The 19,941-nt window shown below is 42.7% G+C and overlaps 1 protein-coding gene across 1 annotated transcript in view; it reads left to right on the top strand.

The window, feature by feature from the left end:
• The first annotated feature begins 285 nt into the window (after positions 1–285).
• gli2a (GLI family zinc finger 2a) overlaps positions 286–19,941 on the top strand; it is a 73,428-nt gene continuing 53,772 nt past the window's right edge. The window contains exons 1-2 of the mRNA XM_023964285.2: positions 286–651; positions 13,379–13,493. Coding sequence (XP_023820053.1) covers positions 13,394–13,493 — 100 coding nt within the window. The 5' untranslated portion in view covers positions 286–651; positions 13,379–13,393. The remainder of the gene's footprint in view (positions 652–13,378; positions 13,494–19,941) is intronic.

The raw sequence follows: 19,941 nt of genomic DNA on the forward strand, positions 1-19,941 counted from the left end.
TCACAAATCATCACACTTGTTGGTCAAATTTAAATTTTCTGGCAAAATCAAGATGCAAATATCAGGGATTGATGAGAAAAACAAACTAACAAACAATTTTTTTAAAGCCAAAACTAACCCAAGATGTTTCGTGAAATACTCTAACAAGTGTATTTGAAGAAGATTTAAATTAATAAAAGAGCTTTAATGAGCCAATCAAAACGAACTGGGAAGGGAAATATCCAGCAGGATCCATAATCGATGATTGAACATTAGTCCCGTTGAGAGGCGGGTGCGGAGTAGGAAGGGGGGAGTCACAAGAGGAAGAGGAGGAGGAAGAGAAGTGGGGTGTGCGGAGGGGCGGTGAGGAAGAAAATAACGGCGCATCCTCGCGGCTCAGCAGCATCCCGACCACGCCGCCGCAGTTCGGAAAGTCCTGCCAAGTTTTCTCCAGAGAGGCCGCCGCGCGCGCGTGCCGCGGCCGATGGAGCCGCGCGCCTCCGAACTTCCAGCTCCGCGGTACTTTTCCAGGGAGAAGTACGAGAGTGAGCGCCGCGCGCCTTGACACGGATAGGAACCCGCGCGGCCCGGACTGGTTCCGTCTTTCTGACGAAACTTTCCGAACCCAGACTTAGCTAACCATAAGAGACAACACGAAGCACAAGCAAAGGGGTGAGTCGAACTTTTTCCCGGAGATTTTGATAAGATTTAGATTTCCACTTTAAAAAAAAAAGGTAATTTGCTTACTTTTTAAAAAGAATATATATATATATATATATATATATATATATATATATATATATATATATATATATATATATATATATATATATATATATATAATGCTCATATCAGGATAAAAATAAAATATAAGATATATAGAGATAGAAAGGATTAATTGAGTTTGTGCAATGATGGGAATTATATTTATAGCTGTTAAAATGCTGCTTAATCAGGTCACTGATGGTGATTCATTTTTTCAAAAACTGCATTATTTACATATTTTCACAGTTTCAGGGTCTAGCAGCATCTCTACGTGGCTGGACATTATAAAAAAATTACAATACTCATTTTATAGGGAGCAGAAATTGATGTTTGCATCAAAAAGACTTTCAAATATTTACTTGTTAGTCCAAATATGAAATCTCATTTCTGGTGTTTGTGAAGGTGGAACATCTCCTCTGCCTGGAGCTGCTGCGGCTTTTCTCTCCGCCTGAAAGGCCGCCTGCGTTCATTTGCATCAGAAAAAAGTTTTAGTGCATTTGCTTTTGTGCAGGATGAAGAGTTCCAGCAGTCAGGGAGCAAAAGGGGGGGGGGGGGGGGGGCTGAAAAGATGTGAGGAAATAATGGGGCCCTTCACATTATTCAGGATGACATGAAGGGGGGGCTCCCAAACCTGTGAAGGGATGTCACTTTCATCCAGCGCTGCCGTTTTCACACAAGCCCGCCCTGCGCCCGTCATTACCGGCCCTGCTGCGGGTTCTCCCCAAAAATCTGCGCAGAGTTTAATGAGAGAAAAGAAAGAATAACACGCGGGGGCTGCACGGGGAGAAAGGCATGCGGGCGGCCACGGGGGCGCGATAAATGGGAATTGGAAGTGAGTAAAACACCCCGCTGTGATGACTCAAAAGTCTCTTATCCCACAAAACAACAAGTCCGCACCAATTACAGCATGTGGCCCCGGGGCCTTGCCGCAGGATCCTTGAGCAGAATAGCAGCATCAGTGGATTTAGAGAAGGGGTGGCAACGAATCCACAGATGTCAGACCTGCTAAAACACATCAACCATCAAGGAATCCACTCAGTTCACCTTTAAACTAAACCAGAAAGCATCGACGCGGGGGCTCGTCCGGGATCATTTGACTCATTTTGGGCGTTAATCATAAGAAGTAAAAGATTTTTTTGAAATGAAGTCATCTCATCCGACCTTTTTTCATCATCTTTCTGATCAAAATTTTGTCTCACAAATGAAACAGCTAAAGGTTGTTGTCAGACTTGTGAGGTTTGCTCGGTGAAACTAGCGTTTGTGTGTAAATGAGCTCGAGTGAAGCTGGTAGAAAAGTGCAGACAAATGTTTGTGTTGCGTTCACGCCGTCGGGGCCGGACCCTCACGCCTTACTTCCTGTGGAGTGTTTAGATGACGGCCGCTCTGGTTTCATGAGTAAGTGGATTACAACTGTTTAGTTTTCTGGCCGACCCCGACTAATCGCTGGCAAACAGTCTGGGGAGTGAAAACAGGATGATTATTTTGACAGCAACGCTGTAGAAATAAGGAAGGCTGGAGGAGCTCATAAATTCTGCAACTTTGTCAAACACGCACCCTTGTGCGCATGCACGTGTGCACACACACACACACACACACACACACACTCTGCTTTATAAACATTTATTTTTAGAGTCACTCTGAAGATCTTCATCCAGCAGATCTTCCTTAAGATCAGACAGAGGAAAGCAGCCATCATACAGCAGCAATTACACATGATGAAAACACGCCTTTGTTCATGAAACGCAATCACACACACACACCGACACACACACACTAAGGACCAGTAGACATGTGAAATCAAAGGTCCAGGGGCCGCTGAGGGGGGGGCTGTAGTTCCTCCTCTGTGAGCTCGTCAGATTGGCTTTGATGCATTTGTTAATTAACTCCTGCAGGAGCGTGTTGGCGCCACCATCGGGCTGCGTGACACTGCAGCTCTTTGACAAAAACGACGGTCCCGACACCGTCAAAGGGGGCGATGTCAGCAAGTCAGAGATGAAGAGTGCCCTCCTCTGCCTCAGGCAAGGACGGGGAGGTTTACGTGGTTTTCTTTGGCTGTTGCGTCTCTATGAGGCTTCATCCAATCGGGGTTCACCCCCCCCCCCCCCATCTGCTTCTGTCCATAGGGGCCCCCTGGTGGCATTCCATTAATGCTGGAGCGTCACAGGTTTGTCCTGTCATCCGCTGTTAGCTCTCCCTGAAGGTGAGGACGACACCTTTGAGATTCTTAGTCGTCTCCTAGAAAACATTCCATCTTCCTCGCCGTTTTCCAGTCACTTACAAACTCATAGAGAGCGGAAGCATCGAAGCTTTTGAATAAAGAGAGTAAGCTACAGAAAAAGAGATTTGTGGGTATTCTTTTTGGTACGTCGAGTGAGCTCATAGTTTTGCAAAAAAAAAAAAAAGAATCTCAAACACACCAATTCTCTCGAAACAATTCCAGTCTAGTTAGTTAGAAAATGTGAGTACTTTCAAGTTGCAAATGGTCAACGAAAAAAGGGAATCGGACATCTTAGGCACACGAGTGATGCAAAACACGCTAATAAAGTTAGTTTTTACTCCATTATAAGCGGCATTAGTGTGGTCCGATTCATTTTTATCCATGGCCCTCAATGCCAGACACGTCGCAAATAACAAGCGTTCTTTGAATTATCGCAACTCTTCAGCTGTTTACGCAATGGACGTAATCCCAACGGATTCTGACTTGGACAGAAGCAGCTTTGCGCCAATATTCTACACTTTACAGTGATAAAGTATTGACACAATTAACGTAAACCAGCTGAAACCTACGCAGGGAAAAGACGGTTTACGCAGATATGCTACACTCAACAGAAGTAAAGAGTTTACCCAGTTAACGTAAACCAGCTGATTGTGACGTGGAAAAAGGCAGCTTGCACCACTAATTACGTTAATTGCGTGAACGGTTGAAGAGTTAGGCTAGTTCAAAAAACATCAACACTGGAGCCAACGCTCAGATGTTAAAGGACTCGACGGTCAGTACGATTATACATGTATATTTGTGTGTGTAACATTTAATTTCTCAAAATTTAACTGTTAGCTAACCTTACAGTTAGCTAACCTTATGCTATCTTATTTTAATCGTGTCAATCATAGTAAGTCTTTTATTTTCACTTTGGAGGTTTCATATTTGAATTTTTGTGCGTTCAGAAAGCGAGGTAAGCATGTGCAGAGGGCCTTGTTTTCAACTGCCAAAACGGGAAAATTAGAAAAAATTAAAACCTTTTGGCAACCAAAAAATCAAAATCCCTGACAGACTTGGATGGTTTGAGACAAATAAACTAAACATTAAATGCTTACTTGTGTGTATTTAGATAAAAATGGCTCCTCTAGCAGTTAATTAGTTGAATCGGTGACTTAATGTTTGGAGGTGACAAAGGCTCACCGCGGTGACCTTTGGGGTCCACGCAGGCGGCGCAGCACAGGAAGTGATGGTCCACTCGAGCTGTAAAACAGCGAGTGGCCATGCTGCAGCTGAACCATTTGGTTGAGGGTCAAGGATCAAAGCGGCCACGGAACCTCAGTGGCGAGCTGGAGTGGACTTCACACCGCCATCAACACGCTGGAGGCTGCTGTGAGAGGTTTAGAAAGTCAAGGCGTGCAGGCTCCTAATAAGGGCTGACAAAGAGGTGCAGGGGTCAGGTTTTTAGGCATTAAGTGACGCTAAAGGGCTTCAGAGTCTCGCCTGTCAAGGTCTGACACAGCAGGGATCAAACCCGAGACACAGCAGCTTTAACACCGGAGGAAGTAGAAAAAAGTGGAGCGAGGTCTTCAGGAACTCGCTTGAAGAGCTCCAATCAATCTTTGGTGTCAGAAAGTGTCTGTGCTGTTTTATCACTAAAACTGACTGACTCTTAAGCATTTTTCACCCCGAAATTCAAAAGTTTCTTCCAACTCTTAGAAAACGTTTGATGCCGTTCCCCTAAAATGGAGAAATCAAGCCAAAGTTGAACGGAGTACCTTGCTGTTGAGTGCATTAGACATTAGACATTGATTCGGTAAAAAACCCAACATTCTCTGGACTGAAATGTAAAAAAAAGCAGATTATGTTGCAAATTTAAGACCTTAAAGGCTCCTCAATCAAAGCAGGGCCTGAACACAACTTCGTGGGAACTCGTGGATTCAAACACTTTACAGGAAATCACAGATACGTCACACCATGTTGCGGTTAAGAACTGGTGGCATGCCCTTTGTCACCCGAGGAAGCCACCCTCTGCCCTACCTACCCCCAACATCAACCAATGAACGGTCAGAAGAAGAGATTGTATTACCGCGCTAGACTTTTCCACAGAAAACTGTCTGTCTGGAAGAAAAAAAAAATACACGCCGTGTCCACGGTCTGTCTTGTACGACACAATGTTTGTTGTTGCTCATGCTGAGATGTTTTGAGCGGGCTGCTGTGTGACGGGAGGCTTGGAATCTGGCATCTTTAACTGCTAAAGTCCTCTCAAGAGTCCTCTTCAACTGCTGGAGCTGTTTGTTTCTGGCGCTACGGCATTCCCCTCGTTTATCGTGGGAGTTGCGTTCTAAAAAATAACCCGCAATGAAGCTCTATGAAGTTGTCAGCTTTATTTTTATAGTTATTATGGATGTTTTAAGGCCACACACTTTATACACTTTTCTCACACAGACATGAACCTTTTCACACTTTCAAAGTTCAAACCTTTGTAGAAAAATACGTTTATAGTATCAAGTATCTGAAAAGCTGCTGAAGACTAAAGTAAATCTGGCAACGCGTGAAGGCATTCTGCACAGGACACTGCTTAACAGTGGTTCACAGCCAATCGGGACGCAGCACACATTTTGCCATAAAAATAAAAAAGCATGGACATCCCGCAAAACAGCAAGGGGAGCAGTCTAATTCCCGATTCTTCTAGTCAGCTACATTTCAGTTTGGCCAAACATTCCTGATCAGGATTTAAGTGATCCCAATAAGCCCAATAAGCTCTTTGGGCCCCAAATGAGGTGGATAAACACTACTTAAGTAGACTCTATTTACCATCCACCATATCCTGCCCTCTACTGACAAAAAAAGTGGGCTATTTCCTCAAAATACTCTCATTTCTATTATTGAAAGGCTGTCCAATTTCACCAGCAAATTTCAAAGCCTGGATTGCTTTCGTTCTTTGAGAGCAACATGTCCAGAAGTAGACCCAAATGTACACCATGCTTCTCCGAAAAATGTGGATTCTTGTGTCAGATACCATGTGTGGTGGAGGAACTAGATGAAGGCAGGACTTTGCAGGTCACTCCTACTGCAAGGGAATGGAACATGATCCTTCCGATTGGTCTGAGGGGCCCCTCTATGTTAAGACAGTTCCAACCCACAAAACTCAACGGACACCAGCTAAGATTCAGTTTTAGAGACACACAAAACAGCTTTAAATGATAAGTAGGTTTTAATTGGGAAAGTTATGTTTAAAAGCATGTTCCATCTTCATCGGCTTAAGTTTTTTTTTTACCATTTTGAAATGGTAAGAAACCAAAACCTATTAAAGGTTACAAATTCTTTTTTTTCTACTTCAGGTTTTTTGGATCAATTGAGCCCAGAAATACTGAAGTCTTAAATAAAGGAAGCAGGTGAACTTCCAAGTTAACCCATAACAAGCTCTAATTTTTGGATGTGTTGGCATAACTGTGGCTCAGAAATAAATCTAATTAGCAGCCATTTTTAGGTTTTCAGTCGTTTCTGATGGAGGAAAAAAAAACGGTAGTTTCTGTTTGACGGTGAGTCAGAGTTTCAGCCTGCAAAAACGTGGTGTTTCTTCTCACGTGAGGCATGCAAGGAATTCCTCCCCACGGCCACACGAGCTTGGCAGGAAGCTTTACCTCAAAGCGGGGTCAGGGTCTGCGGAGGCTCTCAGGTGGGAGGCGGCTCGTTTTCTCAGGTCAAGCAGCCAAGCCGGATCCTCCTCTGAACCCGGCTGGCACATCTGTTTGCTGTTGCCGGGGCCAAAAGGGAGATCAGCCACAGGATATTGGACATCCAGGCTGGAGGGTGTGAAATGTGCCCTCCGCTCCACTTGACCGTCCCATCAGCCTCCTGGGTTTTTATCAGCTCAAACTGTGCAGCAGAAATATGGGAAGGCAGCTGGCTTCTCTGGAGGATTCCTGTTTTTAGCTTGCAGATGAAGGATTTGGGGTCTCATCGCTCCTCCTAAAGTTAAGAGGAACAGGTTGGTATAAATTCAGATGTCACCGTTAGCCTCCATTTTCCCGCCTCACACAATAAACAAGCCCTCCTTCGGTCTGGGCTGCTTTCTATTTTAGACTTGCCACCGACCCGGGCTTCTTTTATGGGATAGCTATTATTCAAAGGAGAATAGGTGCGGGGCCCCAACCATAAATTCCAGCAAGTGGCCCTTGGAAAGGGGTGCCGCGGCGAGGAATTGACTGCGTGCTCTGTGATTTTACTCTGCTGTGCCGTGACCTTTTGAGTTCAGACAGACTCATTTGTTTGCTTGACAAGAGTGGCTCTCATAATTCAGGGGGACGCGGCTGCCGGCGACGCTCCGGCCCAACTGTACACCTGGAGCGCGGACGCATTTGTTCTGGCGACACGGGGAACACCGTCTCGCCGCCTTTGATTTCTGGAACGTTTGGCCGTCCACCAGAATAATACATATCCACCTTTGGTTCATTTATTCTGCCCCAGAGGCTTTCTCTTAATTTTTACTTGTAGTATCTAGTAAGAAAAGAGTTCAAAAACACAAATTTGTGACATTTATTCCTAAAAAAAACAGTAGCTTCTACACTTTTCATGCAAACATATGATCGATATATATATATATATATATATATATATATATATATATATATATATATATATATATATATATATATATATATGAATATAGGAATAAGTGAGAGTGACTGAAGGAAGAGATGGAGTGACTTCAGGGAAACACGATGAACAAACAGTGACTGACTTCCATACAATGACTCTGCAGAAAACGGGGGAGGGTCGCTCTCCACTTGTTGTTCCCTTAAATAACTTTATTGTAGGGCTCTCTTTGTCGGCAGTTACACTCAAATGAGTCTTTGTGTGTCTTTTTGAAAGAGGCCTACAGTCAACGGTGGGGGGCCGCGGTTAATTACACCACTGAGTGAACTGTTGACCAGCTAACCTGGTAGTTAGTCCCTCCTACGAGGGAAATCAGCGATGCCAACGTTCAAAACCTTCTTTGTCATTTCAGATTCTTTAAGATTATAGGAAGAGTCACATGTTTATTTGAGTTTATACAGAAAAGATGCGAAAAAGCTTGCGAATTACAGCGTTTAGAGACTCAGATGGAGCTAAATACTAGTCCTTAAGACAATCCTGTCACTTTGTTTTCACTTGTTTCTTTTTGTTGTTGATTTTTTTATTTTATTTTTTGCTTAAGGGACACTAAAGAGAATCTTTTGACAGGATAAATATTACTTTACTTATACTTTCTTGACATCTAAACATCAAAACCATGACATTTTATATACTATAGAATGAAAAGGTACATTTGACTCCACAAATATGAGTATAGTCACTCTGTTTTCAAACATGACAACACCACGGCTCATGATGTCTGGCACATGGGGGTGCGATGAGCTTCATCCAGTTTGTGTCCTTAGCATAAACCCCTTTGTGCTACTGCCTAAACTATGTAGCCACAACGGGACCCAAGTCTGGGTCCTCCGGTCCCTAGTCCCAGATAAAATACAGGGTTCTGTCAGGAAGGCCGTCCGCCATAAAAATATCTGCCAAACCACCCGTGTGAATCAGTGAAAGCTGATTCGCTGTGGTAAACCTGATGGGACATGCCAAAAGGTGAACAACAACATTAATCTGCCATTTCAACTGAATAAGACCAACATATTAACCATTTTATCAACATTAACCTATCAATTTTCCAACTTGAGCTCTCATAGTACCCAACGTTTAATAAAGGGCAACACAAGACTGGGCTGTCTGCAGATAGACATTGGTTAATGCAAAACTAAAAATAGGACCTTTCATAAAACATTCAATAAAGAATTTAAGAACAAGAATTTAAGAATACGAGACACAAAAACAGTAAATTTAAAAAGTCTAAAAATGTGTTCAAATTCACTTTCTGCTCCCCCGTTGGTACACTTTATGGACCGTGCGCCATTTTGTCGAGGTGTATGAATCTACAACTCCAAAATCCAGCTCCCTGGAAATATCCCAGAATTCTCTTTGAAAAACCAGTAGGTATCAATGCTCACTAGATTGGCAAATATAGGCCACAATGCATTGCATTTTTCAAAATGAATTATCCAATTTATCATCATCAGAGCACAGTGGATTCACTAATCATCTTAGGCCGAATCCAAATTCTTCCCCTACCCCTATGGCTTCTCCCTACCCCTACATTTAGTCATTCAAATAGAGAGTTATGAAAAAACAGTGTCTTCGAATTCGGACGTTACTACCACTCGATGACGTCATCAATAGCCGCCGGTCTGCTTTGTAAGCACGGAACAGCCAATGCTGTACTTAACGACATCGGTTTAAAAACAAAAAGTCTTTACTTACATTGTAGAAATGCGTTTCTCCTCCCCAGCAGAGCGCACCCGAGTCAGCTCTTCATTCCCTCCAAAAAATCGTTTCAGAGAACCCTACCCCTCCAACTGCCCCTTTAATTGGTAGGGGGAGAAATTCGGATTTAACCTTCATAAAACGATCATATTTATTACGTTTTTACCTTAGCAAAAGGGTGACGTCATATTTGGCTTTTAACCCTTTCACCCCAGCGATGTTGCTTAAATAACAAACGCTCTTTGACCCACCGTAATTCCTCAACCATTTAAGCGTGAATCAGCTGATTCATACGCGGAGAGCAGCTTTGCACCGATCTGCAATAGTTTACGTTAGTAAGGTCGCAAAGGCGCTTTCCACTGCGACAGAATCAGTTGGTTTACATTGATTGTGTAAACGCTTCAAGACCGTATAGTGTTGCAGAGCGGCTTTTCTCCGCTTCAGAATCCTCTGGTTTAATTGCGTAAACAGTTGAAGGTTGTTGAAAGACACTGGAGCTAAAGCTCCGGTATAAAAGGGTTAAAAGAAAAAAATAGTTATCATGTGTCCAAATTGCTAATGCAGGGAACTAGATAGTCCCGAACTATGTAGTCTGTAACCCTTGTGCTATCCTAGGCACTTTAACATTGGGAGTTGGGTCATCTAGACCCACAACACGTCAATGTAAGGGTGGGGTCATCTAAGATAGCACAAGGGTTAATCAGGTAATGAGGGAATTTAGACATAGCCCAAGATTTACCAAACATTGGTGTTTGGGATCAAATGAAGGCACATTTTTATTATATAGTTTTCCTCTGTATAGAACATGACAACTTGGAGTTCCGAAAATTACCCTGAGGAACATTGCACAAATACAACACAACTGAAAAAAATGAGACATTTTAAAAGGTTTATATGCTACAGCATTGTCCCGGTACCACATTGATTGCAGTAATTTGGAGGCAGACTGTTCTCAAAATGTGTTTTTTCTTGAGTAAATCTGAACATGACTGTTCCACACCTGTTTCAAGGAAAGAAATCTGTGTTAAGCTCAGGGCTGATCAGCACTTTTACTGCAGTTTGACTGTTATTGAGCTTCAAACAGCAACCAGCGCTGCAAATGTGCGAGCAGCAAATGTTAAGCCTGACTAATAATGACAGATCAGAGGAGTGCGAGCGTGAAAGCCTCCCATTATGCGCCTCATGCATCACCTCAGCTGAGGGGCCTTTTGTATGTGTTTTTGCGCGGCGGCGCTCCTGTCCCCTCACACCTGTTACGCCGATTCATCCGCAGCAATAAAGACACCTCCAGGCCGAGCCGTCACTCAAACTCTGCTTTTGTTACTGGGGCCGTAAACCGAGTTCCATCGTTTACAATGAACTGGGGGTTCATCAAACCGCGACCTACAACTGTCGGGCTGTTTGTGCATGTCGTTCTGAGAGGGGGCGGGGGCTCATGCAATAATCGAAAGGCCACAAGTTGAGCTTGTAAGAACACTAAATGACTTCATTGTTTTGTGGGTTTTTAGTGCGGTAGAATTATGTACCGTCGATCAAATAGTCTTCCAAAATGTCTTTGTTTTGGGTTGCTTGATAAAGTCTTTGATTAAGTTTAGACTCAAATAGCAGATATTTATTGGTTTTAAAGGTCAAATTAGACAATAATTTGCTTATTTTTAGTCAGTTTTACTCATACTTTATGCTTTTTAAGGTAAAATGCCGTTAAATGTATTGACTTGATTCTTGTCTGGCTAGCAAAAAGGGCTTTATGTTTAAAGGAGTTCCCCCTCACGGAAGCTGGCTGAGGAGTCCTCTTCATTTCCATTGCAGCTTTGAAGATAAAGTAGTATTGTTCTAACCGCTCCAACCCCAAAGCTGCTCTGAATGAAGCTCTGGAAAGGTCAATAGTCAAATAAACTTTGATGACATGCAAGCTCAGGCCCCCCCCCCGCCTCCTTATTCTCCGTCCCCTTTAACCCCGAAGAGCCCTCGTGCCGACCCCCACGTCCCTCGGCTGCCAGCGAACAGATTGAGCTGTGAAAGGCGGGAGTTCACAGGAAGACAAGAAAACTACCCAGCAAGCTTTCGTTTAGCACAAATCCTCTGACATGTTTGCCCAGCGCCTGCAGATTATCGCTCAGATTCCAGCAGGAAGAGCCAGTGCCAGCAGGCTTTCTGCCAATCCGGCTCCACGTGGAGGAGTTGAGATTTACAGCGAGGAGCCCCCTACCCAGCTCTGATGAAGGCGGGCGCTTCAGTGTCTCAGACAAGGAAGCATTTATCTTTGAGTCGGCGGAAATGTTTTTCTGATACATCTTCCAGATAAAGGAGAAGCTGAAAAGACCAATAGAAACTTTTGAGAGTTGCAGAAATATAGTTTGGATTAAAAACTTTCTACAACTGCTCTGGTAGTACTCTTTCTTCAGCTAACCCGTAGGATAGAGGAGTAAACTTGAAGTTGATTTTGTTTAGGAAAGGTTTATCAATTATATATGTAGTTTAGAAATAACTGAATACTTCTTCAGATTAAATTGGAACATTTTAAAGTCCCACTCCGATCATCTTTAGATCTATTTTCAAAAACAACATCATCATGTTGATCTCTATCGTTTCTGCGCAGCGGCAGGGTTTATGAGGGGAATTTGCCTTTGAGCAGTAGGCGGGACTGTAGGAGTAGTGCAAGCCCGCCCCCGTTTGCCGTGACTCATCTGTTTACGCGCCCTCCCACTATCTTACTGCCCCTCACAACCCTGAACTAACATTAACGATTGCGACAAAAATGGCGAGAAATGTTGGAGCTATCCAGCTGTACAGTTTTGATCCAGGTTCCAGCTAGGATGAGAAAAAGAAAGACGTACATGGATCTATTTGTCTGCACGTGGATGCATCAGAATGGAGCGGAGCGGGGAGACTGTGGCCCACAATGCATCACACTTAAAAGCTTTTTCCATCAAAAACTTCTCCTCATTCCCATTAACTAGAATACTTTAAGCTTAATTGTCTTCATATATGTCCTCCATCATGACAAAAATACTACAAGAAGATGTCAAAAAAACACAATTTTTATTGGAGTTTTGAGTAAATACAGATTAAAAGCAACTTTGTTTGTAAATATTGCAACATTTTGACTTTAAAGATAACTTAAACGGACTTTTAATCTAGATTGTAATCCCATATGGAACATAAAATCATTGTAACTGCAGTTACTAAATTATGTGGAGGAGACTTTAACAGTTGTTTCAATTTTTTTTTAAGCAAAGTTGGGTCACTGTTTACATAAATAACACTAAAATAGGTTTTACCTGTTTCAGGCTGTAAATCAGGGGTGTCAAACTCATTTTCACCGAGGGCCACATCAGCATAGTGGTTGTCCTCAAAGGGCCAGATGTAACTAATACATGTAACTAAATGTAATGAAAAATAAATGTAACTACTCCTTAATGTTAATTAACTCATTTATTTATTTATTATAACTTTTTAAAATGAAAATTACAGTTGCATGGAAAACAAATGTTTTTTTTGTTCCTCTAGCATAAATCCTTTTACATTTGATTCTGTCAGGTTAGGTTATATAGACAGTGTTTAAGTCCTAATGTATAGCTGACCAATCTGATATTTCAAGTCAGATTCCCCCTAAATATGAGTAAATACACACCAATTTTTATTTTTTATTTTAAGAAATGAAAAACTTTTATGTTCTCGCGGGTTACACAAAATGACATGGAGGGCCACATTTGGCCCGTAGGGCTTGAGTTTGACTGTAGAGATTTTAAGCCAAGTATTGCCAAAATGTTAACTATTCACCATAATTATGTTGTGCTTAAAATAAGATTCTTAAAGAGATTCTAAGATTCTTTCTTTATTCTGGTATTTTTGTGACTTGGACGCCTGCGCTCCTGTGTTTTTGCTGCTGCTGTGTTTTGGCTCTCTGGGATCACCCCTCCGATATTGTTCTTCAAGAACGCTCTTGACTACTTCCCGAGTGCGTCTCGAGAGCATCCTCATCTCCTCCCACACGAACACCTCCTCTCCTCTGCTCCGTCCGAGTGTTCTCCACTTGGACCGGCTCTAACAGCTCTCCTTTGTGTCGCTCCTCTCTCACAGATCTCATCTTCAGCCATGGAGACCTCTCCGCCGAGATCTGCTCCGAAAAAGGACAAAATGGACGGTAGCAGCTTCGCCGACCTTCCGAAGAAAGCCCCTCCATCTGAAACTCGAGGTAATGTGCTCCTGGAAACTTTTTTTTGCCGCTGTGAACCCCGGCTGTACGGCCGGTGCGTGACGTGCGTCAGAATCATTGGAGATCTCAGTGGGGTGCAGGTGGGGGGGCAACAAGGAGAGCAAGAAGGACAGATAAAATATACATATCAAAGATGAGGCTCCATCCTGGGAGCCGATGCCCGTGGTTCTCCTCGGACCTTATAAGGAACCTCAAGCGGTCAGAGGTGACTTACAGTAAGAGTCTGACAGGAATCCTAAACAGAGCCGGTCCTGAGAGGAGGAGCATTAATACCGCTCTCCCGTGGAATCCGGCTCTTGGTGCACAGTTGAGGAGCGCGTCACCACTTGAGCCCGTAAACGATGAGGCCCAGAAAACATGACAGGAGGGGAGACGGGGGGTCCGAGCAGGTGAGAGCAAGTGTTTGTGTTGCTGATCTAAATGAGAACTAGCAGCGATCTCGGCTGGCAGAAAGAAAGGATCCATGTTTTAAAGATGTCAGAGAACGAGTGATGAAAGCTGTGCATAATGAAGCTCAAAGACCTTGTTCTTACCTCCAGAGTACGAAGGGGAAAAAAAAAAAAAAAAGGGTGGTCGGGGCCGGTGGTGTCGAGATTGACAAAGATGCAAGCGCATGGGCCGCCTTTGAAATGCAAATAAAATGTGTGATTTAATGACAATTTTACTCATTCATGAAGGGCTTGGTGGCCTGCCATCACAAAGAAACTCTCATTAATTGATAAAGAAGAGACAAAGCTGGAAATGGAGCCAAAAAGGAGAGGAGCAGCGGCAGATCAGAAAGAACCGCTGGAGCTCACTTCTACTGGGGGTGTACGCCTGTCAACTTTTATTGAGCAAAACACACTTTTAGCAAAGCTGCAAACACTCAGGGTGCAGGACTGAGAGCTTCCTGCAGAACAGGGGGGGGGGGGGCTGTCACTTTTCCTAAGCGTTCAACAACAGCAGTGTTAAAACAATGATGTTGGGTTTGAAAAACTGTCAACATCCAATCAGTCTTTAGTTTGAAAACCAGTATCAATTCCTCAAATGAATGACTTGCATTTATTAATTATTTGATCTTTTTCAGGAAATAATCGAGTTTCTGTAGGTTTAAGACCCACTCTGATGACAATTCTGTTCCATTTTTCTCATGAAAGAAGACAAAAATTGCATTTCCAACTATTTCTTTATTGAAATTGCTGTGAATCAGGAGAGGATGAAAAAAGTACCGGTTTGAAAAAGATCTTAGACCTTTTAGCAATGGGGAGGGGGAGAGGAAGGGGAGGTGGGGTTGCTCTGCACCGGCAGTCCCACTCACAACTCAGAGGTTAAATCTCTGAAGAATTCCTGCCGCTCTGCAGAAGCTTTGTTCCAGAAAGCGACACGGGTTTTTGGATTTTGGCTGAAAACGGAATAATTATAATTAAAAGACCACTCAGAACACGAACAGTAGATGAAAAGATGATCGGAGTGGGACTTAAATGACAGTTTCACCTGAAATCGCTATTGTAAAAAGTATTTTTTATGACCAAAGGAAAAAAAAAAACTAAAATATTTCTATTTTTAACCAAAAAGTTTGTAAATTGAACCCAAAAGTGAACTTGCAAATAAAAATACTATCAGTTTGATATACTTTACAACACGCAACAAATGACTAACTTAAAGCGTTTTCTCTGCTGATTCAAGTTGATTGCGTGAAAGGTCGAGGGGTCACAATATGTCACAATGTGTTGTATAGGTGTCGCTCTATGTTTACATTGATTTCATGATCCCTTCACAACTATTTGTCTTAAATGAATGATGAGTAGAGTCGAGTGTTTTTTCTTGATGGAAAGGTTCAGTGATGGGTAGAAACTTTCTAAAAGTAAAGAGAAAGAGGGGAGCCTGATGGTTTGTTTAGACAGCAGGAAAGGTTTGGAAAAAGCAAAGAGGAGAAAAAACTACAAAGACAGCATTTGTTGGAAAGAATCTGCACAGTCCACCTGACTGACCTGCAGAGGTGTTCTTTTAATGACGGGGGTCCGGTGAAGTGGAGGTGAGGATGACACCGAGACGTGTGCATGTTTAAAAGATGTCAGCGAACAAGTGATGAAAGCACAGCATAATGAGGTTAAAAGACCTGGTTCTTACCTCCAGAGTATAGAAGTCATGAATTTGCGGGAAGGAAAAAAAAAACAAAAAAAAGGCGGCTCAGAGGACGGCGGCGTGCCTCGCGGGCTGACATGGATGTGGAGTGACGGCCCACTTTTGAAATGTAAATAGAGCCGGAGATCCAGTGACAGTTCTTCTCTTTAATGGAGAACTTGGTGGCCTGCCATGATAAAGAAATCTAACATTAATTGTTCATAGGAGAATACCAATGTAGGACAGTTCCTCATGTGGAGCTGGCATGTGCGGTGACATGGTCGTTTTCAATATTTGAACAAAGCCACGAGCAAACTTTGTCCCTCTGCTGATAATAATTAGAGTTCCCACAGAGTCCCGGCGGTCAGACAGAGCGCGCTCATCCTGTCCACTTCCTCCTCTTCTTCTGCTTTCCACTCTCGGAATCCCATTTCTTCTTTCAAAGTAATCTTTAAAGTGATCAAAGCTCAGGGTTCTTCAAGAAGTTTCCAAGCACTTAAGAGACTTTAGTGCCTCAGCAACTTTTGCTTTGAAGTTGTTCGATTTGATATTTGTCTTTGCTGAATTGCAGAAATGATGCCAAAATCAATTATTAAAAAGGCAATAAAAATATATTTTTAGTTCTCTGGTATTTAGAAAATCTAGTGTGAAGTTATGTTCACATCGCCCTCGGCAATGCGCGTTCAAGTGTCCACTTCCTAGGAAAAGTCTACGTTAAGGCAATGTCACACATTTTTCACACACATCCAAACACGGATGGCGGCTCCACTGCCGAACACTGGCGCCAACCTGACACCTGAGCCAAGGTGGGGTTCAGTGTCTTGCCCAAGGAAACTTCGTCATATGGGGAAGCAAGGCGGGAATCAAACCTGTACTCTCCCGATTAGAGGTCGACCGCCCTTCCACTTCAACACTGTGTACTTGTCCGTTGAGGGTTTCGGCCAACAGGTTTTTACGTGAATTCGATTTTGACCTGTACAAAATTTTGGGTCGGTGGAGAATTACGCAGTTCAATCATATTTTACGTAGTTCATATGCAATTATTATGTAAACCTTACACAATTGTGTGCGATTTCTGCAAGATAGGTACGCAAATTTGTGGCTTTCCACGACCGTTTTGCGTCTTCAAATTCTCACGCATGTACCACCGATGTATAACTTTTATATCACATATACATATCGCGTTCAAATTACACAATTGACAAATCACTAATGCATTGCAAATAAAGTGCACAATAACCACTCATGGTTCATGTTTTTACATTGATTTACGTGTTCTTTGTGTGGTTAATTCATACTTCTTCTGGGGTTCTAACGTGGTTCATTTGGGACATATCTGTGACCATTTTACATAAAGACCACAACTTTTCTCAATTTTTCCCGTAAATTCACGTATGACCAATTTTCCTCCATGCAATATGCGCTAAATGTACATAGCGGCTGTGTGACCTGTGGCCTTAAACGAGCGTTTTGAGTTTCCGAATTAAAAAATTTCTCACAATCACCTGTAGCAACACACATTTTAAAATCCGGTTTTTGGGCTCTACGTATAGCAACGGTATTTTCCGTTTTCATGGGTTCCCTTGCAGTTCTCTTGGGGCCAAAGGAACTTCAAAACACACCACCACTCCTCTCCATGACCCTCCATGCTCCGGTAAAACCCAATACCCCGCAACACCTGTACGAGTCAACCCCCAAACAAGGTTTCTACACTCAGAACTCTTGCATACATGCACCACTACGCAAGTTTTAGTTCCATTTTGGACTCTAAGTACAAAACATGCGGCCATTAAATGCATGTTGAAAGTAAAACCAGTTGAACTTGACCAATGAGGGACTCAGATTTGGTAGTGATGTGTGGATGGTGTCCCTGTAACCCTTGTGCTATCCTAGGCACTTTAACATTGGGAGTTGGGTCATCTAGACCCACTAGACAGTGCTCTGAACCTTTTTTCTTCAATGATTTGTGATCTTCACTGGTGTCCATGAATTACATGAAATCTTTCCACCTTTATCCACCTTTGTCATGGTAGGGAGAACACGTCAATGCAAGGGTGGGGTCATCTAAGATAGCACAAGGGTTAATTCACGGAAGAACCAACTGTTTAAAAATTGACCATAAAGGGAAAAATAATAATTGCACCAAGTCTTTCTTGTATGGGAATAGAGCTGTGAAAGGAAAATATGGAGCAAGATTCACGACAGACGGGAATCTTGCAACACTGTACGCTACAAACGCATTCAAGAACCCATGTTCAACTCGTGTGAAATGCTCTGCGTGAGGCTTAAGGAGGACCCTTCTGCTCATCATCCCTAACCATTTTGCCACTTTCCCTCTTATTTTCCTGCGTTTTTATTTGTATTTTTTTACACTTGCTAGTTTTCACAGTTCCAGTACTCGACTTTTCATCTCTTACAGTTTAATGAAGAATCATTTTTGTATTTTGATGTCAAACAACGAGCATCTTCCATCCCAACCGGTCACAAATGGTTTGTCGCCTTAAACCCTGCCAGAATGTTCCATTGTGCACCGACAGAGCCAATTACTTCTAGCAGTGATATGCATTATTATTATTCACGTTGCTGGCTGCTGATGAGTCAATATTCACCATGAGAGGAAGCAGATGAGCCCAGGACCTTGAACCAGCAGCTTATTTCAGAGGGGGAAAAAAAAAAACACAAATGTAATATACTGCTGCTGTTCCGGGTCTTTTTATTGGCAGCGCATGCTTTACGGTTGCCTGCACCATTCCTGTCACTGCAAGTCATGCCCACCTCTGAGTCTCAACAAGCGGATGTAAAGCGGCCCGCCCTGTTTTATATTTCCATTCTGCGTTATTTATTTAGAACAATTTCCTCTCTATCAGCGGGTACGGCTAATGCCGAGTTTTAATATGTTATTTACACATAAAAACAAGCTATTTACAGCGGCGCGTGTGTGCAGAAGGGAGGAAAATGAATGGGCCCCCGCGCCCTTCTCCGACCTGTTATATCACACTTTAACAATCTGGATTGCTAATAGAACCATTTATCATGGAGCGGTCATTTATTTTATGTGAGTGGCCCAGGTCCTGTTCCCAGAGGCCTATGGAAATGGGGTGCGCGTATAATGAAGCTCAAGTGAGAGCCACTTTGTTTAAAAAGTGGATGTGTCGCTCTCAGAGTCAATTAGAATGGACCCAGGTGCTCCAGACGCCGCCATCGCCCCCGTTTTGATGATCCCTCCTCGTCCTCCTGCCCTGTCCGGCCCCCCCTGCAGGACGTATATTACTAGAAGGAGAGGATGGCAGGCTAATATGGAATAAAGCTCTGGCATGGTGGCTTTTGGAAGCATTTTTGGTGTCGTTTAGTGAGAAAGCAGGTCCAGCGCAGCGGCTTTTTTTTTCTTCTCCGGCTCCTCTCTCCCGGCCAAGCTCGGCCCTCTGCTGCCCGGCTAATAGATTTAAATGAGCCCCTGTATTTCCTCTGACAGCACGCATCTGTCTGCTCATACCACCGAGCGCCAATTTTTACGGCGTCTCTGGGACCTTATGATGTAAAACCCATAGGTAATAACCGAGGGTATTTAGAGGGAAAATATTATTGAGAAAAGCAGGAAAATGACAAAAATCCACCAAACTTTATTGATGTGTGTGTCAGCCGTTAGACGCGCCCCGAAGAGAATTGAAGTCACACCGCATTAGGGAAAAGATTTCCCCCTGTTTATATACATATGCATTCAGACACGTTTGGTTCAAATCCGATTTTCGCCGGATTGGTTAAATTTAGAGTTATTGCCTTTTCAAAAAAAGGCTGTCTTTGTTCTTTGGTCCAGGAAAAAAACCCTGCAGGTGATCCAGAAGGCTCTAAACTTTAGTTTCCTGCATCTTCCCCGGCTTTTCACATTGAATACATTCAATAAATATAAAGAAGGCAAAACTAAATCTAAAATTTCCTTAAAAAAACTTCTCACATCCAAAAATATGGACAACAGAGCTAATAACAAAAATAATCACATTTTTTCAGATCTACATGTTGAAAGTTGAAAATGGCTACATATACATACTAAATCTATATTTATTTCCAATCACATAAAATTATTTTCCTCAATGTTTTTTTTCTTTCAAGTTGATGCTAATCTTAGTTCAATCCTGGATTTAATGTAACAATGTAAATTATTGACATACGGCGTTAAGGGTTTAAGATAGGCCTGCACAATATACCGCAAATTTATCGTTATCGCGAAATCAAGCTGTGAAATATGCATACCGCAAAAGACGGCAAAAATCGCAATAAATGATTACATTAAATGTTCCTAAAACAAACTCATGGCAGCTTGAAATAT

Source organism: Oryzias latipes, chromosome 2 (genome assembly GCF_053564925.1).
Source record: "Oryzias latipes strain Hd-rR chromosome 2, Olatipes_Hd-rR_3.1".
Taxonomy (NCBI): domain Eukaryota; kingdom Metazoa; phylum Chordata; class Actinopteri; order Beloniformes; family Adrianichthyidae; genus Oryzias; species Oryzias latipes.